At 46.4% G+C, this 23791-nt stretch overlaps 1 protein-coding gene across 4 annotated transcripts in view; it reads right to left on the minus strand.

Annotated features, from left to right (window-relative positions):
• The window catches only part of PTPRZ1 (protein tyrosine phosphatase receptor type Z1), a 304343-nt gene that overhangs the window by 177182 nt on the left and 103370 nt on the right, over window positions 1–23791 (minus strand). For all 4 annotated transcript variants that reach the window (XM_090042193.1, XM_090042195.1, XM_090042194.1 and 1 more), the window contains exon 2: window positions 9481–9546. In XM_090042193.1, coding sequence (XP_089898319.1) covers window positions 9481–9546 — 66 coding nt within the window. The remainder of the gene's footprint in view (window positions 1–9480; window positions 9547–23791) is intronic.

The raw sequence follows: 23791 nt of genomic DNA on the forward strand, positions 1-23791 counted from the left end.
AGGCCAACCGCACCTTGTCATGCATCCACAGATGCATATCAAGCAGGTCCAAGGAGGTGATCCTCCCCCTCTATGCGGCACTGGTCAGGCCACAGCTGGAGTACTGTGTGGAGTTCTGGGCACTGCACTTCAAGAGGGATGTGGGCAACATGGAGAGGGTCCAGAGGAGGGCCACTTGCATGATCAGGGGGCAGCAGGGCAGGCCCTATGAGAGGCTATGTGACCTGAACCTGTTCAGCCTCCACAAGAGGAGGCTGAGGGGGGATCTAGTGGCTGTCTACAAACTAGTCAGAGGGGACCAGCAGGCACTGGGGGAGTCCTGTTCCCCTGAGCACTAATAGGAGTGACCAGGAATAACAGTCACAAGCTGGCACAGGGTAAATTTAGGCTAGATATCAGGAGGCGCTACTTCATGGTCAGGGCGGCTATGATCTGGAAACTACTTCCAGGAGAAGTGGTGCTGGCTCCCACCCTGGGGTTCTTTAAGAGGAGGCTAGATGTACACCTTTCTGGGGTCGTTTGACCCCAGTACTCTTTCCTGCCATGGCAGGGGGTTGGACTTGATGATCTGTTCAGGTCCCTTCCAACCCTAGAAACTATGAAACTACGAATCATTTGTGCAAAGAACTCATAAATAGGCTTTGAATAGGAAACAGGATTTGACCCTTTGGGTGCATACATTCTTGGTGCTTATCCCTCTCTCTCTCTTTCAAAACAGTGTTATAAAAAGATAAATTTATATATAGAATGTTGTGCTGATTGATTTCACACCTGGTCCTATAGTGCAAGATACTGAAATGGGAGTCTTTATTATAAGTCTTGTTTCTGAGGGTTTTGTAACTTGCCCATTTCAGTTCTTTCTAGGATCACACTTGTTAGACATGTTTTAGCCTGCAGAAGAGAAGGCTTCATCTTAAAAATTGTGCATGAGAGAAATAAATCTATGTAGAGCTATGTGTGCGAGTGCAGCGGGGCAGACAAGCCCCGAGACCCGCAGGGCGGGGGGCTCTGCAGCTACTGCCCACCCGTGATCCCCGGGGGCGGGGCAGACAAGCCCCAAAACCCATGGGGCGGAAGGCTCCGCAGCGACGGCCCGCCTGTGGCCCCTGGGGGCGGGGCACTTACCTGTTTCAGGTGTGAGGTGAAGCCGGCTGGCTTAAAAGCCAGACTGGAACGGAGGAGCGGGGGACTGGAAGTGCCGGCGTGGGAGCAGATCGCCGGCGGAAGCCCAGCACCGCAGAGGCACGCCGACACGCGACCGGCCCGTACGTTCTGGAGCAAAGGTAAGGCCCCGGAGGGGCGAGGCAACAGGGGCAATAGACCCCAAAGTTGGCCGCGTGAGTCGTGGCGGCTGGAGGCGCTTCACCACGGCAGGGTCTGTACGGCGGGCAGCTCTGCTCATAGGTCTGCTAACCTCAGCCACAGTGCGCCCCAGCAAGCGGCAGGATTGCTTCCAGGAAGGGGAAAACTCTGAGGACTGAGACAGACTTCTGCAGGAAGGGAACAGAAAGGAGTTCCCTGACAAAGGATTTTGGGGCTTTGCTAAAGCCAACCACCCATAGGAACCTGAGGCCGAACGCCCAGGAGTGGAACTGTTTGTGTGATTCATAATTGTTGATTTGGGACTCGTATATTTGAGGCGTTGACCTTCACGCTCCCTAAGTGGCGGGGAGAGACTAGAAGGCCAACTGCTATTTGTCCCGGAGGCCCGGGTGAAGGTATAGGGGAGGAAGGAGCCCTCAAGGATCCCACACCTGGAATAACGAGAAGTCTTATTTCTGGACCTGTGCACGTCAGAAGAAAAACACTGAACATTGAAACCATCAAAGTTGTGGCAGGCGGGTTTTGACGTACGCAGCTCCAGAGACCGTGCACTTCCGACCGGAAGGTGTTGACCAGACGGGTACAGACGGTGGGATAACTGGACTCGTTCACACTATGGTTTTAGATGCCAAATGATTTTTAAAAGTTTCTTGTTTTCAAACCTCTCTAAAACAAAACTATTAGAAGCATAGTTCTCATAGATTCCCACCTATTTTATTAAAGTGTTGCTTTTTAATATGGAATAAGTATAACTATAAAAAATTAAGTGGCTGCATCCACAGTAATTTTTTCAAACACACTCAGGTAGGCTCTGGAGCGGTGAGAGACGCACGGGTGAAGCCCGCTGTGCCCCCACTCCCCCGAAGCCCCCCAGACACCCCCTCAGCAGCCGCTGAGCCCCCTGCCGACCCCCAGCACAGCTGGAGGTAAGCGGGCTCGTGGTGGGAAGGGGTTAACTCCTCGCTTGCTGGGAGGAGGCCGCTGCCTGGTGCCGGGCCGGGTCAAGCCCCCGCCCAGGCCCCTACTTGGCCCAGCCCCCAGGGAGAGAGGAGTGAAGGAGGGGGTACTCACCAGTCCCCCTCCTGTAGGGCAGGGCTCCCCAAATCCCAGGCAGGGCCTCCCTGGCCTGAGAAGCCAGCGTTCCCCGACGGCAGGCCCACTGCGCATGCGCGTAGTTTAAAAGGGCCCGCCAGCCAAGGGAAAAAAAGAAAACAAAAACACACTCAGGTAGGCTCTGGAGCGGTGAGAGACGCGTGGGTGAAGCCCGCTGCGCCCCCACTCCCCCGAAGCCCCCCAGACACCCCCTCAGCAGCCGCCGAGCCCCCTGCCGACCCCCAGCACAGCCGGAGGTAAGCGGGCTCGTGGTGGGAAGGGGTTAACTCCTCACTTGCTGGGAGGAGGCCGCTGCCTGGTTCCGGGCCGGGTCAAGCCCCTTCCCAGGCCCCTACTTGGCCCAGCCCCCAGAGAGCCACGCGACCGGAGCCGCGGGAACAGGCTGCGTAAACAGGCGCTTTAGTTAGCGCGGAGTTCGCGCAGGGGAGGGCGAGGGAGGGCACGAGACCCTGCCTGCGACCCGCCCCCAGCCATAGCCAGCCCCAGCCGTAGCCAGCCTACCAGAGGCATGACATGGATGGGCACGCGCCGCACCCCGAGGGTTCCCTCGGGCTCTACGGCCCCTCCACTGGGCACCTCAGAGACGGCCACCCAGACGGAGCCCATGGTTCCGGGCTCCACGCAGACGGAGCCCCTGGCTCTTGGCTGCGGGGGCTGCCTGTCCCTTTTTCAGGCTCTGGGGCCCGGGAGCATGGCCCCCTCCCCTTGCGGGGTCTGCTCCCTACTGGGGTCTCTGGCGCACCAGCTGGAGGACCTCCAGGCCACAGTCCAGAGACTGCATGCCATCAGGGACTGTGAGCAGGAGATAGACTCCTACTGCCAGGCCCCTCTCCCCCGGGAGCCGCAGGGGAGAGCTCCATCTCCCTCCGCGACTAAGGAGGGCTCTGGGACCTCCCGCTCTGCCCAGTCAGGGGCATGGACCAAGGTGGTCAAGGGCCCCAAGGCCCGCCGCACCAAGGCCACTGCCCCGCCGGAGCTTAGCAACAGGTTCGCACCTCTTGCAGCCCCAGCAGAGCCCACGCAGTTGCCAGCTCCCACAGGCAACCCAGGCTTGACCGCAGCTACTGGCCCCGCTCTCCCCAAGACAAAGCGTAAGGTGTTTGTTGTGGGAGACTCCATCCTGCAGGGCACTGAGGGGGCAATCTGCCGCCCCGACCCCTTAGCCCGGGAAGTCCGCTGCTTCCTGGGGGCCCGCATCCAAGACATTGCGGAGAGGATCCCGCAGCTCCTCCGGCCCACAGACCACTACCCCATGCTCCTTATTCATGTGGGCACCAATGACACGGCTCGGAGCACCCCCAGCCAGGTCATGAGGCGCTACAGGGAGTTGGGAGCGGGGCTTAGGGGTCTGGGAGCTCAGGTGGTGTTTTCCTCGATCCTCCCAGTCTCGGGCTATGGGCTGAGGAGGGAGAGGAGGATCCACGCGGTGAACCAAAGACTGCGGCGCTGGTGTTATCAGGAAGGCTTTGGCTTCCATGACCACAGCCCGGTCTTTGGAGAGAGAGGCAGCGAGCTGCTGGGAAGAGATGGCCTCCACCTCTCTCCCCTGGGGAGGAGGCTCTTCTCAGCCAGGCTGGCTGACCTGCTCCACCGGGCTTTAAACTAAGCCCGCTGGGGGATGGGGGGACTACTGCCCCTGCTGGCCCGCTGAACGGCCCTTGCAAAGCCAGCGGACCAAGGCACTTAAGGGGGCACTTAAGGGAGCTCACCCCTGCCCCAGCCCTGGCACAATCTGTGGGCAAGGCAAGAGCTCCCAAGGGCACACTTGCCTGCCTGTACACTAATGCCAGGAGCCTGGGCAACAATCAGGACGAGCTCGTCCTCCTGCTCAGTGCAAAGAAATATGATGTCATTGGGATAACGGAGACCTGGTGGGACTCCACCCATGACTGGACCACGGGGATAGAGGGCTATACCCTGTACAGGAGGGATCGTGTTGACAAAAGGGGCGGGGGTGTAGCTCTCTATGTGAAGGAAAGCTACATGTCCCTGCAAGCTGATGTTGGCGACCGGCATGGACAGCTAGAGACCCTCTGGGTAAAAATTCGTGGGGAATTTGGCACAGGGGACACAACGGTGGGAGTCTACTACAGACCTCCCACTCAAAGTCCTGAGCTTGACCAGGAGTTCGCCCATGAACTGACTGAGGCCGCTTGCTCCAGGACCTTGGTTGTCATGGGTGACTTCAATTACCCGGACATCTCGTGGGAAGATCACTCAGCTAAATCTGAGCCAGCGCAAAGCTTTCTCTCGTGCGTGGATGACCTCTACCTGACCCAAGAAGTCTATGGGCCAACGAGAGGCAAAGTGCTGCTTGACCTGGTACTGGCTACGGGGGATGATCTAATCGGCGACCTAGTGATTGGTGGGAAGTTGGGTGACAGCGACCACGAGCTGATCACCTTCACCATCCGCCGTAAAGCTGGCAAATCAGTCAGCAACACAGAAGTCCTTGACTTCAGAAAAGCCGACTTTGACAAGCTCAAGAGGCTAGTCGGTCAGGCCCTCAGGGACCATGACCCCAGGGAGATGGGAGTTCAAGAAGAGTGGTTGCTTCTCAAGGAAGCGATCCTCAGTGCACAAGCTAAATCTATTCCAACACGGAGGAAAGGCAGCAAGAAGGCACAGCAGCCCCTCCTGGCTCTCCAGAGACCTAGCGGACCTACTGTGGCTAAAAAGGAAAGCCTACAAAGGATGGAGGACGGGATTCACCTCCAAGGAGGATTACTCCGCGCTGGTCCGGTCCTGCAGGGACCAAACCAGGAAAGCCAAGGCTGCAACTGAACTCCAACTAGCTTCAGGCATCAAGGACAACAAAAAGTCCTTTTTCAGGTATTTGGGGAGCCAGAGGAAAAGCAAGGGCGATGTTGGACCCCTGCTAAACCAGATGGGGCAACTGACAACTGACGGCCAGGAAAAAGCCAACCTATTAAATAGGTACTTTGAATCAGTCTTTCATCAATCACATGGGATGCCCATGCCTGCTATGGGACAGGGAAATCTGGGTGAGGGGAATCCCCTACCCTCCATCAATGCTGACCTCATGAAGGAACACCTTGAGAAGCTGGATACCTTCAAGTCAGGTGGCCCTGACAACCTGCACCCCAGGGTACTCAAGGAGCTGGCGAGCGTCATAGCCCAGCCCCTGGCACGGGTCTTTGAAAACTCCTGGCGCTCTGGTGTAGTGCCCGAAGACTGGAAGAAGGCCAATGTGGTGCCGATCTTCAAGAAAGGGAGGAGAGTGGATCTGGCTAACTACAGGCCCATTAGCCTGACTTCTATCCTGGGGAAGATCTTAGAAAAGTTTATTAAGGAGGCCATCCTTGAGGGACTGGCCCAGGCTAACATTCTAAGGGACAGCCAGCACGGGTTTGTTGTGGGTAGGTCTTGTTTGACCAATCTCATTTCCTTCTATGACCAGGTGACCTATCACCTGGACAAGGGAGAAGAGATTGATGTCATATATCTTGACTTCAAAAAAGCTTTTGATCTGGTATCCCATGTTCACCTCTTGGCCAAACTGCCCAGTTGTGGCCTTGGCTCCACCACGATCCGCTGGCTGGGAAATTGGCTTCGTGGTTGGACCCAGAGGGTTGTGATTGATGGCAGTCACTCATCATGGTGCCCTGTGACCAGTGGGGTCCCTCAAGGCTCTGTCCTGGGACCCATACTGTTCAACATCTTCATTAATGATGTGGACATTGGAGTCAGGAGTGGACTGGCCAAGTTCGCCGATGACACCAAACTTTGGGGCAAAGCATCCACGCCAGAAGATAGGCGGGTGATCCAGGCTGACCTGGACAAGCTCAGCAAATGGGCAGATGAGAACCTCATGGTGTTTAACACCGAAAAATGCAAGGTTCTCCACCTTGGGAGGAAAAACCTGCAGCACCCTTATAGGCTCGGCAGTGCTACGTTGGTTAGCACTACAGAAGAAAAAGACTTGGGGGTCATCATTGACCACAAGATGAACATGAGCCTGCAATGCGATGCTGCGGCTAGTAAAGCGACCAAAGTGCTGGCGTGCATCCATAGATGCTTCTCGAGCAAATCCCGGGACGTCATTCTCCCCTTGTACTCGGCCTTGGTGAGGCCGCAGCTGGAGTACTGCGTCCAGTTTTGGGCTCCACAATTCAAAAAGGATGTGGAGAAGCTTGAGAGAGTCCAGAGGAGAGCCACGCGCATGATCAGAGGTCAGGAAAACAGATCTTACGATGACAGGCTGAGAGCCACGGGACTCTTTAGCCTGGAAAAGCACAGGCTCAGGGGTGATCTGATGGCCACCTGTAAGTTTATCAGGGGTGACCACCAGGATCTGGGGGAACGTTTGTTCACCAGAGCGCCCCAAGGGATGACGAGGTCGAATGGTCACAAACTCCTGCAAGACCGTTTCAGGCTGGACATAAGGAAGAATTTCTTTACTGTCCGAGCCCCCAAGGTCTGGAACAGTCTGCCAGCGGAGGTGGTTCAAGCACCTACATTGAACACCTTGAAGAGTAAATTGGATGCTTATCTTGCTGGGATCCTATGACCCCAGCTGACTTCCTGCCCTTTGGGCAGGGGGCTGGACTCGGTGATCTCCCGAGGTCCCTTCCAGCCCTAATGTCTATGAAATCTATGAAATCTTTGAAATATTTTTATTGGGTATGGGTTAATACAGGGGTGGGCAAAATATGGACTGTGGGCCGCATCCAGCCTGCAAATCCATTCTATCTGGCCCGCGGGGCCCCTAAATATTTATAAAATTAAAATTTATCTGCTCTTGGCACCTGTCAAACATGACAGGAACCACGGGCAGTAGGACCGAGGGGAAGCCTGGCAGGCTCCCGCAACAACAGGACCCGCCCGGCACCACCCCCCAACCAGAAGCCCCAGCCCAAGCTTCTGGCCTGGAAGCATGTGGCAGTCCTGGCTGGAAACTCAAGTAAGGGGGGTGGGGAGGGCAGGGGAGGACCCCAGGCAGGGAACGACCACGGGGAAAAGTGGCCAGGAAAAAAGCTGAATGTAGGGGGCGAAAAGCTGCCCCGTGCCCGGCACTCCTTGCTGCAGCAACTTGCAGCCCACCCAGGGCTATCCAGAGAAGGCACAGGCAGCCCCAGGCGGGCTGTGAGAGGCTGCAGCATGGGGTGCTGGCCACAGGGCAGGGAGGGGCCGCTTCCCCCCCCCAGTGCTCAGCACCACCTTGTAACCCAGCCCTGCAGCCAGTCTGGGCCCTGCATAGCTCTGGTTTGCCCGTCAGGGTTGCGCATGGCGACAGCAGCTATAGCCCCCCTGCTTGCCGTGCCACCACTGCCTTTGGGCTACCCAGCTCGTGAGCTCCAGGGAGGCAGCAGCAGCCAACGCTGCTTGGCGCGGCAAGCGGCGGGGCTGCAGCTGCTGTCGCCATGTGCAGCCCCGATGGGTGAGCCCGGAGCCGGCGTGGGGCCCAGGCTGGCAGCAGGTTACAAGCTGGTGCTGAGCATGGGGAAAAGCAGTCCCTTGCCTGCACCATACCCAGCACCCTGCGCTGTAGCCTCTTGCAGCCTGTGTGGGGCTGACTGTGCCTGCTCCAGACAGCTCCATGTGGGCTGCGAGTGCCTGCAGCAGGGAGCGCCAGCCGTGGGGTAGGGGAGGGGACGCTTTTCCCCTCACTCAACACCAGCTACTTCCCTGCCAGTGAGCAGGGAGTTGGCCCTGTGCACTGCTCCCCACCTGTACCACGGGGCTGTGGGTCACTGGTAGTGAGCAGGTGCGGGAGCCAGTGGGAGCACGAGGCCAGTGCTGGCGGGTTCCAGCTGGCAGGGGCTCTATGTAGCCGGACCAGCTCCCTTCTTTCCCTGCTGGTGCAGCCCAGCCCGGCTCCACATACCCCTGCCAACCCGTGCCCCACTCTAGGCCCCACCAGTGCTGGTCCTGGGATACTGGTCCCAAGACATTGGGACATTGGTCCCAAGACAGTGACCAGGGGGCGGGGCACCTGTCAAGGGGCAGGGCTACCCATGTGGCCCTTGACAGCCTGTCAAAACTGGGTAAGCGACCCTCTACCTGAAATAATTGCCCACCCTGGATTAATATGTAATTAATATTATAGAATAAAATTAGCATTTCAATATGTCTGAAAGCACACTGTCCTTTATTGCCAGATCTATGAAGCCAAATCCTTAAGTTCCATGCTCAATATATTCTTAGGCAGAACTCATAAAAATTCAAGTGTGTAAATCCCAAGGGTCACCAAAGTTTTCTCTGACCGCTGATTTTGAAACTGATGTAGAAAAGACACTCAGTGGGCATGTATACACATGTGGTTTAATGCACATTGGCCTATTCTGATGCACATTATAAAGCATCACAAAAACCCATGCTCTTTAACTAATGTACATTAAAATAGACTAATGCACCTTTTTCTAGTACCTCACAATGAAGGTACAAAATTTAATATGCATTACCTAAACTGCATTAATGACTTGTATAGACGCAACAAGTTATTTGGAAATTAAAACCTACCAAGGTCCAGCAGCAGACACAGAGCTGATACATGTAAGTATCCTATCACTGGGTCTTGGACCAATCCTTGCTCCTGTCTCTTCTGTGTCCCTAAGAGACCTGCTACATGTTCAAATTAAAGTTGGATAGAAACCAGCCATATATATCTATAGATATCTAGAGACTCATACACCTCTATAGGCCTATATATAAACATAGACAGGTAGATCTATATCTATCGAGAGAGAGAGATAGAGAGAAAGATGTAAAATGTATCAGCAGCCTAATGTATAATATTAAGGTGGAGGGAGAGAACCTAGCAATAGAGGTGTTTACCATTCAAAAAGTGAGTATTCCTATTAAATACATAAAGTTTAGACATCCTGAAATAACTTGATTTTATTGGGATTTTATCTTTTCAAAGATAATAAATGCAAAGAAAATAATAGCAGAATGAATACTTGTATCTAACACTTTTCAGACTAAATTTTATCCTTGGTGTATTTAAGACTCAGCACAATTTTATACAAGGATAACAGTTATAATCAAAATTGTTTTTCTTGAGTCAGATAGTGCACTTACCTGTATAGGACCAATCAATCTCCTCAGTCAATTTTCGCTGCTGTCTATAGTATCCATAAACCAAATCTGCAAAAAATACAAACCAAAATCAGAAAGATATCAAGTAACAAGTAATAACAGATGAACCCATGAACAATTATTCATAATTTAAAATATATATGCATTATTCTAATTCAACTATTATTTTGGATTGTGAACAATAAATGCAGGATAGTAGAATAAAATACCATTGATATTACAGAGTGTGTACACACACACACACACACACACACACACACACACACACAAATAGAAATTAAGGACTATGAAATTGTGTTTGTTATTCTTATTTGAATATGGTTTGTTGCTCAGTTGTATACCCATAACTTACCAAGGCATTTTAGTTTACTAATACACACTAACAAATAGGAAAACACACAGGTTTCTTCATTCAAAACTTCATTGCGTCTAGATTTCTTTTTCCTACCCCATGTCCATTTTCTCTCCATCTTTTCAACCTCCATCATATCTAAATTTCCAGTTTTTAAAAAGTAAAGCAACTAGTACCAGACTTCTCATTTACAGAAAATATATTTTTTGCTCTCTATCAAAATATTTCGGGGCCTCACATAGGTGAATGGGAGTCTTCCACTGCCTTCAATGGAACTAAGACTTTATCCAAAGACCTTTGCTGCTCAACATCTGATTAGTGACTTAATTTACTGGTAGAGGACAATACTTTCTGAAATGTCATTTGAGCAATATTTTTTAATGAATGAGGGAGAATGCTGAATAATAATGTTTTTTATGCCATGGTTTTTCTCTAGAAAAAACAATAAACTACAAACTCTTTATTGATGCATTTAGGGCCCCCTCTACACTTTATATTTATTCAGTGATTAACATGTTAATACTGGCATAGATGGGCAGGGTGCTACACATGCACCCAATTTAAGGCATATAAATGGAAAATGAGCCATGAACATGTTCCAGGTATAATGGCAAACATTTTTATGGCTGGTTTGTTTGACACTTTAAATTTAATGTGGCCAGGGCCAACAATTGGCTGACTGTCTGCCCTGAAAGCCACAGAAGATCTAGACCCTGGCCTGTCCAAAGTTTGGTGATGACAGCTGATTGTTGGCCCTACATGGCACCTAACTTTGGACTTGCTAGTGCAGGGTGAGTCTGGAATTATTGTCCCAGGCTCTCTTTACACTGGCAAGTAGTAATGGTGCAACTGGGATCTGATCTAAAATTATGCCACCTGCCATGCACATGTGTCATGGCAGGAGGCATAATTGTTGGGATCAGATCCCACTGTGCCATTAATGAACATATGCCAGGGGACTAGGCTAAATTCTGCTATTAAATACACTCAAACTCAGTCTTGCTCTTACTAAGGCCCACACTATTCCAGTAACTATCGTTGTGTTCAGACATAACCAAAAGCATGACTTTGCCCCTTTTATTAATTTTAAATAGTTAAATATAGACTTTTCATGCTCATAATCTTACTTTAACTTCATTTAACATTGTTCACAACCTAAGGGAACATATCCTTTAACAAAATACTGTTGGATGCTGTATAATTCTGCTCATAGTATGCAATAAATAGAACTTTAAGAGAAAAAGTCTCTCATTAGGATACATTTCTCATTTTTTAAATTACTGAAAGAAAACCACCAAATGATTTTGATTATAGGACATTACCATTTTAGTTTACTGGGAGACTATTTACATACACAACAATATTTTTAGTTGCTTCTTTTCAGTAGAAGCATTTTGCTGATTTCACTAGGCTAGCTGTCTCATCCACATGAGTAACTTCTTTACTTTTTTTTTTAACTTATGCAAGTGTAACATCCATGATGGTCAATAGGAGTTTTGTGTGCATAACATCAACAGGATCAGACTTGTGAGGTGCAAAGGAGTAAGTTATCTGTGTAATTCAAAGAGCTATTGGTATAATTAGCTATTTGTGAGAGCTATTTGTGTAACTGAAATCACTGGCAAGTGATGCTTTATGTACTAGCACTTTTTCTGTATGAATGTGCATTTGTTCCTGTTTCTTTAATAATCACATAAAGGAAAGCTGTTTAAGACTCGATTTCCAGGTGTTAGTTGCTCTCTCTAGTTTCCTTTACCCATTATTCTCTTAATTGTTGCTTCAAACAATCTGTTGGGAATTCATATGCTAATGAAGCAGGATTTGGGCGTGAGAGTGTACCACCACTTTATAAATTCCACATGGAGATCTGATGGACAAGGAGTGATAGCTTCAATGAACAACAAAAAAGAAGCAGGATTCAATTTTTGATGCACTGCACACTTTTATAATCTGCAAAACTTGTGGGAAGTCTGTATAAATGGCAGAGGACTTTTTGTGTTCATACACCTCTTTACTTTCCTATTCTCCTATTGTGCTCTCAACAATATGTTCACAGAAAACTGACTTATTGAACAATATACTTTCCCACATTTGTAATGAACACTATTTCACCGTTTTTCTCATTTCTTACTGACTTTTAGCATTAACATTTTTAAAAAGATAAGTAAAAAATATAGAACTGCACCTGAGGTAGGAAGTGATGGCACAGTAACATACATCATGACAGAAGGAGAGAGGACAGAAGGGAGAGAAAGTATGAAAGAGAGAGAGAGAGAGAGAGAGAGCGATCTAACAGGCTTTTTTCCTTTGTGAGACTATTGTAATGCTATTGTGGGAAAAATTCTTTACATAAAGTTTTGTGTATACATTTGATATTGACCAGCTGACAACGTATTATTGAAATGGGAGTGGGGTGTTTTGGTATGATTTACTTTGGTTTAAAAGTTAATAAACCAGCACTGACATTACTACTGGCTATATGGATGTAGGCATCTGTGTGGTAGCACCGTTTAAAGTAATTAGATTGAACTGAAAGCAAAAAAAGGAGAAAAGACTATTAAAAGGGATTAGACACCAATGTGGCTTTTGTGACAACAATATTACTGTATTTCATTTAGTATTTAAAATAGTTTGACTCTACTGCTGAATGTTTAAAAATATGAAGCAAAACAACTTAATGTCTTTCTGTGCATAGTTGTTTACAAGAAGCTGCTAAAAACACGCTTCCACAGCTTATTGATTTATTCATGCACTGAGTCAGATGTGTTACAGGATCATGTGTTCACTAGATGCATAGACTACCTTTTATGAAAGTTCATTAGGAATAAAAAATAATTATTTTCTTCCCTATGCTCACATTTCTTTATAGCCAAACTTTTCTTTAGGAGGCTATGAAACTGGTTTTCTTTAATTTAATTAATTACTGCATATTTCAGTGGTTCATATTCCATTCCCACAGATGCATAACTTCAGGGATATTTTCTGCAAGAAACTACATTGACTAGAATAACTACTAAATCGACTTTGATGTTGCTGACCTAGGCTCATGTTTCAGTCCTCAGACATGAAGAGCAAATGAAGGAATAAGTTCTTCTGGTTAAAGGGTAGGATGGACAGTAACAAAATCCAACAGATACTTTTCACAAGTTAGACTCTTTTCTCATTTATACCAGCTTTATACTGTAGCTCCACTAGGAAGAAATGCTAGAAAAATTATTTCTAATTTATCTCTATGTAAGAAAACACTTAAAAACAGAATTTTTATAAATTAAAGTTCAAAATAAGTAATGAATGTTTATACAGATAAAAAGTCTAAGGGAGGGATTCTCAAGCTTCACCACTTCACGCCTGTTAAAGGAAGTCAAAGTTGCATAAATGTCATTTCAAACTCATATCTAATTAGAGGAATATCCCCAGCACAGGATCTGAGGCAGCCAGCCTCATCTAGAAACCCCTCCCAAAGTTTGATATAAGGCATATGTGGGAGATGATGCTTGTAACAGGTGGTGTACATTAGGTTGGAGATACAGGATGTTAGATACTGCAGAGATAGAGGCCATGAAGGTTGTCTAAATTATGCTGAAGGGCCCTCCAGCTCCTACAAGCAAAAAGCAAAAAGTAACTTAAAAAGTTATCTTAGCTCCTTCTGTTCCAAAGTTGCAGCTTCACAGAATCAGAGAAAAGCAGGGCTGGAAGAGACCTCCAGAGTCCCAGCAGGAGATCACAAATCTCACCCTATACCTGTGAGACTCTGTGACTACAAACTTTTCCTTACAGAAATCAGGATATATTCAGAAAATATATATATTTTTGTCTTTAGGCAGTGTTCCAAAAATAAAGAAAGTTGGTGCTGATGTTCTCTTAATGCTGCATAAAAATTCATTATTAATTTTAGTTCACATTTTATGAACTAAAAATTAAATGCATCTGGATTGTGAGAATGTTTGGATCACTCAACATTTTCCCTTAGGCCAAGTCAAATTCAGGAGCAACAAGGACAGATTCTAAAGGCAAGACACCCTTGGATATATGGATGGCTATAGAGCACTGGAGCTAGGGACAGATACTCAAAAAGCCTGAGCCTGAATTGATTCAATCTTTGCAGGTTAGTCTAACCTGGCTAGTCTAAACCAGTTTGTAACTGCACAAACATCCTCTCTGGACTTAAAAAAATGCAGGCACATGCGTGCAGTGGCTCAGGCTAGAAGCCACGAGTACTACAGCAACCATCCCTACTCCTGCACAATCCTGAGCTGAGGGGTAAGACCAGGCCCTGGCAGGACACTATGATTAGAGAGGGGTTCTCCCTCCTCCTGAGCAGCCTAGTAGGGAATGTTTATCACCCCTAACTCAGTGTTTATCAACCTATTAAGAAAACAAAGCATGCCAGGATGCTGAGGGAGTCTGATTTATCTTAAACCAGCAAGGGGTCTGGGACAGACATTGCATAAACCAGTGTGACCCAAATCAATTAAGTTTGATACTACATTCAACCAGGTTTATCTCAAACTAGTTTCAGCCATTTTTAAACCAGTTTATGTGCACTGAACATCTGTTCTGTTACAGATTTAAAGCAGCTTGTGATCACTTAAACATTATGATCACTTAGACATTATGCATAATGTCTGTCCCTAGCCTAGAGGCATAGTAATTGGCATAGATCTTATTAAAGTCATTAAAGTTTAATGGGAGGAGGATCAGACCTGTGTGGGTAAATCAAGAAAAATTATAGGATCCCTCAGCATTCCAGAAGTCATGTAAAAGAACCAAGGGAAAATATTTATAGTCCTAAAATCTTTCTCTGAAAGAATCCTGTTGTCTCATGTGGTACCCTTGCTATCTACACTTACATTTACATGCTATGGTGCTCATGCAAATGTTGGGCAAACTATTTCATATGGACGTAGACCCCACACACATCAGGCCAGAACCTCAGCTAATATAAAGTGGCAAAAATCCATTAAGCGAATGGAGCTATATCAATATACATAAGCAAAAGATTTGGCCATAAATGTTTAAATGGGTAGCTTCTATGTCACTCACAAAGTCAAGTAGATTCATCTTTGTGATATCTCTGATCTAACAGTGCAATTGCTGCAAGCATTTTGTACATTATATACTATTACCCTTTTATAATCATCTATACATATAAATGAAAACATGAAATTCCTAATCCTTTTACTTAGAACTGTAAAAGGGGCTCAAATCAAACAGTAATGTGAGCATATCAGTTGCAGAGTGTTACAGAAAGCAAACTGTGTATCATATCAGAGATGCAGTTACCTATTTTCGCATCCTGGGCAGAACCAGGTGGGGGTGGGTAAGGGGTTGTGCCCAGCAGAGTCTTACCTGGCACATGATAGGCTCATGAAGAGGGGGCTGGAAGCACCAGCTATGCGGAGCAGGACCATGATTCCCCAAACCATCAGCCTCACTCCCCAACCACTGCAAAATTAATCTGTTCTCAGCTGCCAAAGAACTGCATATAGGATGATCCTGTGGAAGCCTAAATTTGGCAGCAACTGTGAGACAGTTAACCTAATATCTGTGAGCTGGGCACATGCCTTCCTCATAGTAATACCTCCTGCTCAGCACCCGCATCAGTCACCACATGTGGCTCCTGCCCTGGTCACCCAACTCTAGTTATGCTACTGCCTTATATATCAAGATAACTATATGACCAAGAATTGGGCCACAGGGCAAAGTAACCAAAATTAGGCAGGGAGATGGAGCCAAAACTGATGTGCAACTACTCTGAAAAGTACGCAGACACATGGGGCGCATCCCCATATGCAGGCATGTGTGGTTTGTGGCACTACAAACTGCAGCTGTAGAACGTTAAGATGTGCCTGCCCCACACTGCAAATTTTTGCCTTATTTGCTTCAGCATGCCACAAGCCAGGAGGAACTGGGCAAAAGCAGTTTGCCCAAAGTGGGATACAGTGTCCCACAACAAAGCACACATGCAGGGGTATGCTGCCACATAGAAGTAGCAGCACAAGTTTGTGCCACTGCAGGTGCTTACCTCGGCACAACTAGACACAGACAAGATGTTTAACAATGAATACTTAGCAAAAGGATGTCTAGTGCAGGGGTTTTCAACCTTTTTTAAGGAGTGAAACCCTTCTGTGGGTATCTCTTCTGGACTATACCCTCTTCTGGCCGGGCAACGGGGGCAGGGGAGTGATGACATCAGCATCCCCACCCCCTCCCACTGCCCAGCTGGCCGTGGGAAAGTCTGTGGGGGAGGAGAAAGGGCTGTGAGGGGGAGAGGGGGCTGGGCCTGAGACTCAGTAGGGATAGGGAGGGAGCTGAGCTGAGCCTGGCCAAGGGTCAGGCCACAGCCCGCTGCACCCTTCCCATGCCCAGAGTAATTGCCCGGTGCTAGCACCCCCCACACCAACAAATCTGTTGCTCCCAGCTCCACCCCGGCTCCAGATGCCCCTCTGCTCTGGCCCCGCACTGCCCAGGGCCAGCCTTGGCTGCACCACTGGGCTGGAGGGGACAGAACCCCTGGGACTCCCATGCCTACCCCACCAGGTTCTGCACAGTAAAAGTGCAGGACAGAGCCGCAGCTCATCTGGGGGGGCACAGAGAGGGGTGGTGGCTCCAGTAACTGCACGCATCCCATGAGGACGTGGTGGGGTCAGGTGGCCTACAGCATATCTTGGGGTGGCTGCAGCCCTCTCCAGTGCAGTCTGCCCCCTCACCCTGCCGGGAAGAGCCTAGTGCAGCCCCAGCCCCAGCTCTGCACAGATCAGGGGGCACATGCCCCCCATGCCTCCTGGGGCATGTGTAGCAGCAGGAGTCATGCCCTCTGGATGAGCCACTCATAGCCCAATCCTGTGCCCTGCCCTGAGTGCCTGCCACAGCCCCAGCCCCCTAGACCAACTCCATCACCACTGCACGCACTGCTCCCTACCCCTTACTGCAGTCATGGGAAGCCCAGAGCCATGCTGCCTTGTGGCCCTACCACTGACTTGTGTTTGGGGCGATTGAGCCCCGTTAGCCCCCCACTTGTGCCACCCATGGGCGACAGATAAGTGGGGGTACCTGGGCACAGGGAAGCGGCACACGGCAGCGACCCCACCCCCTGTGGCACCACTTCCCAAGTATCTCTGCTTCTCTGCACTGCCACCACATACCCCTCTAGGAACTTCCCAAGTACCCCCAGGGTTATGCGCACCCCTGGTTGACAACCCCATGTCTAGTATTTTTCCACATGTAGGAAAACTACATTAACAAAAAACATACCAACCTACATATATCCTAAGAAAGATGTTCAACTTCAGAAACAAATAGATTGGTTAAAACCTTCTGTTGCTGTATAAAATGCTTTTCCCTATATAATTTGACTGCTTGTGTTACACCTGCTAAAGACAAAAAAAAAAAATCTCGATTCTTTTCATTTTCACCATTTTTATACCAGTGTAATCTGTTTGTAATGATTTCTTATTTACATTTGTGCAAGTCAGAGAGGAATCAGACCTTAACATGCAAACAATATGTAAATGACTGTTAGCAAGAATTCTCTACAAATCCCTTCTAGAGTATTTTGTATTTTCAAGTATCCTTCAACAGCTGGAATGACAGCTGTTTTATTTATTTTTTCTAAACATCACTAGTAAAATCTTTAAAATGCCAACTCCCATTTTTCATATCATCTTAGTAAAAAGTCAGTGGATCTTCCTTTCCTACTTACCTTGGTTACTTTTGAAATTGGGATTTAAATGTGTACGTCTCTTATGGATTCCTGAAAATTTTACACACTGTTCTTCTACATAGCTTCATATTAGGCAACAGTATATACATTACCATGCAGAGGAAGATGAATCATGTTTATGCTGTATACACAAGTACAGCACCATATCTTCATTTTACATTCTGAATGAAAACAATGTAAGTGTAGCCACCTCTTTTCACTATTTTACATTTAAAATGTATTTTTAGTAATGGACTGAAATTTAATTGACTTTTTTGGTTTAAAAAGTATGACCAGGTTAATTTCAAAACAGATATTATTAAATACTGAAGTATTAGAAGCATTTTCTTTATTTAACCTATTGTAACATTACCCATGAGGAATACTATGAATTAAAACTGATTTAAAAATACAACCCTCATTCTCGATTTGTATTCTGTATAATACCAGCTAAAGATTATCACATACATTTAAATAAGACTTGGCAGCACATCTGGGTATGTAAAATTAAAAATGTTGCATTTGTGCCTGTTATACCCAGTAAAAAAAGTTTCATTTTACGGTAGAAAAATATTACAGTGCAGCAAGTTTGAAAACAAAGCAAAAAAAAAGCAGTCTTTTTCTATAACTTTTGCTCATAAGACCACCCATCCACTTTTCAGCTTCCCTTCTGCTAAATAATATGAGTTTCTATTTATACTGACATATAAATTAAGGGAAAAACATGAGTTATGAATAAATTTGACCTTGGTATAAGAAAACACAACTGCTCTCAAGTTATTTGAACCGTACCCATTATTTTAAATATGAATTTCATTTTATGAACTCAGTACAAAATAAAGTGGGGAGGAGATGAACCAGAACAGAACTGGACTTTTTCAAACTCAGTGGGCCAAATAGTGACCTGCTTCAGATCGTTGCACATCATTTAAATGATGTTCCACAGACAAATCAAGGAGAATTGCTAAAATGTCTTCAGTAATCAGAAGAAAGTATGGAAAGATACAGATTAACTACTAGTAAAATATAAATGAATAAATTATATTTTATCATTTATATTAAAAAACTTTCTCCACCCGCACAAATAAAAGACTTTTTTCTACATGCACCTCAGCACTGCAGTTTTATTACTATGTATTATAAACAACACTATAAACTTTATGTCATAAAACTACTACAACCAAGACCTCAGTGGGCACATCTAACTGGCCTTTGGGGAGTTTATTTCTCATATTTGTCACCACTGAGATCATACCTCAATGTTAACATAAACATTTACAATCACAGCTATCATAGGGCTCTCCCTGTGAGTATACCTCACACAAATTACCTCATAGGATCATTCACAGCAATAACTGCTAGTAGTAACAGTACAAGTTGCAGACTAAAAGTGTGCCACTTCTCTGCACCATCTCAAAACCTGAATTCATTTTGATGGTTCTCATTAACAATTCCTAGATTTGAACTCTGGGAGGTTTGAGAAAGGCAATCTTAGAGAGATGAGTACTCTAAACTGCTAGGTTGTTTTATGAAAGAAGAACACTACCAATTCTTCTGGCTATACTTTCAAAGAATGTGATGGCTGCAGCTGCCTTGAGTGTGGAGCCCAGTCTGCTGAGAATGCATAGCAGATAGAGACTCCAAGGGAAGATGAATGTAGAATTGCTTAGTATCTGGAACCCACCCTATTTTAGATGTGATTAGTTCAATCTATGCAGTTTATACTAACCTGAGAAGATTAAATTGATTCAGCCTTTTTGACTCTGTACTTATCCAAACTGTTCCACACTATTGAGACTGAGGCAGTTTTGGACATGCTTGGAAGCAGCATTTTTTCCACCTCAGAGACTTTAAGGTCAAACTAAATATGTATCTGTAGTTTAGGTCTTCCAAAGTTAGGAAGCACTTAACAGAGATTTCAGACTGCCCTATTTTAGTCTGCCTGTAGTGCCATAATTTAGGCATGCAAATCCTTTTCTACTTGTCCCTCATTTGTTTGTTTTAGGGTGTACCAATAGAGATTTTTTTGAGCCAATACTGATGGCAGGGGCAGGGTGGGGCTGCACCAGTCTCTTCCTGCTGGTGGGACTGGGTTGGGCAAAGCTCAGGGTGGGTGGTATCAGAATTGTGGCTGTGCCCTGCCCTGCCCGTGCAGCATCTGCCCTGGCCCCATTCCCTCCCCACTGTGGGGGCCTTGGTTTGCTCCCCGGCACCCCTTCCCTCACCCTGTACCTTCCCCCACAACAGACTTACCAGCCTGATGCTGCTCTCCACACTGCCAGGTTGCGCTTCAGGCCGCCTGCGTGCTGCGCTGCAGTTGCGCTCATGCACGCAGCATTCATCAGCAGCATTATTGGCCACATCAGGCAAAAATATCTGATTGCCGATACTGTCTATTTGCCTTATAACAGTGCTGATCCAAAATGGGATTGATGTATCGGTGCGCCCTAGTTTGTTTATGGATCTCACCCTGATGGCTTAAATCTACCTTTGTAAACCAATGGTAATTTTACCTTTGACTTGAGTGGCAACTGTTAGGGATATTCCCCATCACACAAGGACTAATTCTGTTTTAAGATACAGTGCAACTTGGGAAAGATGAGAAAACAGTGTTCATCTCCCACCAAGGCAGAAGAAAAATCTTGGTGCTTTCAACCAAAATTTTTTTCCTGCTCTGGAATAGATTTTTTTTTTTAAAGGCTATAACATGTTTCATTAATGCTAGCCTTGCATTGGGGCTCTTCAACCCTTTTCAGAACCTTGCCACATCTCATGTATCAAGCACATGGCTGGTTCCTCTCTATGTCATTTCCCAGTTGTATTGTACATTCACACAGGTCAACACAATCCAGTTGCACAGGGGGGCCAGTCCTGCGCCAAATGAAAATAATAGGCAAACCTTTCACTAATTTTGATTAAAAAAAAAATTAAGCTCCAGCTCAGAATTAGGGCTGTACTGTCCCCCTTTCATCTATTGTGCACTGAAGAGCTCCTCAGCAGTGTTTTAATCAGTTGGCTGGTCTACTCACAAAACAGACTGGAAGATGACAGAATTATCTGCTTTCTTGTACTCACCTAAACAAGTACAAACATGCCGAAGTGTTTTATAGGCTTAGAAATATTTGTGGCACACAGACATACACATATTGCAGCTGTTTATTAAAAATTATTTCCTCAGAATGTGATAAACAGACACAGTAGTACAGATGAAGATAATGGGTTTATACAAAGCATGGAGAAAGCATTGTACCATATTATCTGTTAATGCATTTTCTGTCATTTATTATTATTTCTCTTGGTTTCACTCCAAGTCATCACTAGAAACATTGATATGATCATTTCCCCCCCAAAGTAATTAATCATTATTAATTAGCATGCTGATATATATATAGATAGAGAGAGAGAGAGAGAGAGAGAAAGAGAGAGAGAAAATTCCCCCCCAAACTCATTACTCAATTTGAATATTTGTTTCTGATAGCAAAAATACTTGATTTAGACACTAAATGAGGTATTCAGTGTTAAAAGGTCAACTATTCTTACTTTGTCAATATATTTCATAAAACAAGACTTTACCCTAGACTTTTACAATTCTATATTCTTTTGTCTTCACTCAGGGTTGAAACCAGTCATTAGATAATATGGTACACTACAGTGGGATGTAGAAGGGTTATTCTGAAGTTTGCTATATGGTTCCTCATTAAATCTGAGCTTCTAAGGATATATGTCATAACAGTAGCTCCACAGGAGAGGGTGGATTGTGGAATCCCCTCTATGCCCTGTCAGGCCACCTGTTGATGCACATATACTTAGGGTCATGCCCCAGTCTTCACCTATTTTAGGAAGTTAGAGCCCAGAGGAATACCAGACTCTTGCTGTCTAGCTTTATTGCCTCTGGTCACCACACATAGGAATACAAGAGATGCATACTGGCTACTGTCTAGTCCTCAGCCCAGTAAGATGTGATGTTTTTGCCTATTATATGAACATGATGCTGCACTATGTTTACAAACTGGTGTAAACAAATTAGAGTTCTGGTTGCTCTTAGAGAATTATGCACGGGAACATTTCCCTATACCATAGGTAGGAATTGTTGCATTTTTTGAGGTTTCAAGGTTGCCCCAAAATACTGAAATAAGGTGACAGGCAATTGTCCCTTAAAAGTTAGCTTTATTTACCTCTGCAAAGATGCAATATTTTAATAAAAAACTGCATATATGAAACCATCTTTCTGCACTTACCATGCCCTATACAATCCAACCTTTTGAAAATACAGTAAGAAGCTATTTACAAGTTTTCATGCAGTATTGGTACACCATGAAAGCGCTTAATTTTTCTGTGGAACCACATGGGGGTTATGGTATTTTGTTACTTTGCCTTGTACTTCATATGTAACATTGTTCAACTGGATAACTTCATCACAGTCAGTTTGTCATAGGAACAAATTAGTTCAGTGTAAATGAAAGTTTATATAAATGTAACATTCACCTGTCAATACTCCTTGACCAACTACAAATTGACTGTGACTTTCTAAAGATAGTAAATTAAATCTTCAAAAAAATGAGATAAAGCTCAAGAATTCCATTACAATTTCCAGACAAGGTTCTTTGGGTAAATTCTGTATCTTTTATTAGACCAACTAAAATAGCTGGAAAATTCCTAAGCCCATTCTTATTCGGTTATAACAGAGCTTATAACTATTATCTCCTTATGGTCAATTGCAGTGAGTCAGTCATGAAGTCTGGAAAACATTTACTGAATCCTCTATTAGTTGCAACCAAAACTGGGGTGGTGGAGAGGGAAACATTCCTATGATGGGGGGGCTTATGAGGGGGACAGTCACAGGATGGTATCTACTCAAATGTATAGCAGGCTCCGGGGCTGACCACTAGGCCTGTGTGAATAGGGAAGTACTCAATTCAGATTTGGCTGATTTGGAGGACAGTGATTCGATTTTGAGACTTGGATCACTGTCCCAAATTGATTTGGTCAAATTGGCTTTGGAAGATTTGGTGCTTGCTGGGGAATTGGCTCTGCAGTAGGACCCAGAGGGTGGCGGTCGACGGTAGCCAATCATCGTGGTGCGCAGTGACCAGTGGGGTCCCACAAAGCTCTCTCCTGGGGCCTATACTTTTTAACATCTTCATCAATGATGTAGACATTGGACTCAGAAGTGGGCTCGCCAAGTCTGCCAATGACACTAAACTTTGGGGTAAAGCATCCACACCTGAGGACAGGAGGGTGATCCAGGCAGATCTTGACAGGCTCAGGAAATGGGTGGATGAGAACCTGATGGTGTTTAACACTGAAAAATGCAAGGTTCTCCACCTGGGGAGGAAAAACCTGCAGCATGCCTATAGGTCTATAGGCTTCACTGGTTAGCATTACAGACGAAAGGGACTTGGGGGTCATGACTGACCACAAGATGAACATGAGCCTGCAATGTGATGCTGCAGCTAGTAAAGCGAGCAAAACATTGGCTTGCATAGATGCTTCTCAAGCAAATCCCAGGACGTCATTCTCCTGTTGTACTTGGCCTTGGTGAGGCCACAGCTGGAGTACTGCATCCAGTTTTGGGCTCCACAATTCAAAAGGATGCAGAGAAGCTTGAGAGGGTGCAGAGGAGAGCCACGCACATGATCAGAGGTCAGGAAAACAGACCTTATGATGAGAGGCTGAGAGCTATGGGGTTCTTCAGCCTGGAAAAGCGCAGGCTCAGGGCTGATCTGGTGGCCACCTATAAGTTTATCAGGAGTGTCCACCAGGACCTGGGGGAATGTCTGTTCACTAGAGCGCCCCAAGGGATGACAAAATTGAATGGTCACAAACTCCACTGCGACATATTAAGGCTGGACATAAGGAAGAACTTCTTTACTGTCCGAGTCCCCAAGGTTGGAATAGACTGCCGCCTGTGGTGGTTTACGCACCCACTTTGAATGCCTTCAAGACACATTTGGATGCTTATCTTGCTGGGGTCATATGATCCCTGCTGACTTCCTGCCCCTGGGGCAGGGGGCTGGACTCAATGATCCTGTGGGGTCCCTTCCAGCCTGAATGTCTATGAGTCTATTATTTGGAGAGATTCGGAGATTTGGCCATAGACTATAATGAGGAATCACTGAAATACCTACAACTCGGGAGCTAGGAGCAGTGGGGAGAGGAAGGACACAGGCACACGTGTGTCTTACACACACGTGTGCCCCCTTACCTGACCCGGAGCGGAGGCAAGAGCAGCAGAGGTG

This window comes from Crocodylus siamensis, chromosome 4 (assembly GCF_052110815.1).
Source record: "Crocodylus siamensis isolate JL-2025a chromosome 4, ASM5211081v1, whole genome shotgun sequence".
NCBI classification, from domain to species: domain Eukaryota; kingdom Metazoa; phylum Chordata; order Crocodylia; family Crocodylidae; genus Crocodylus; species Crocodylus siamensis.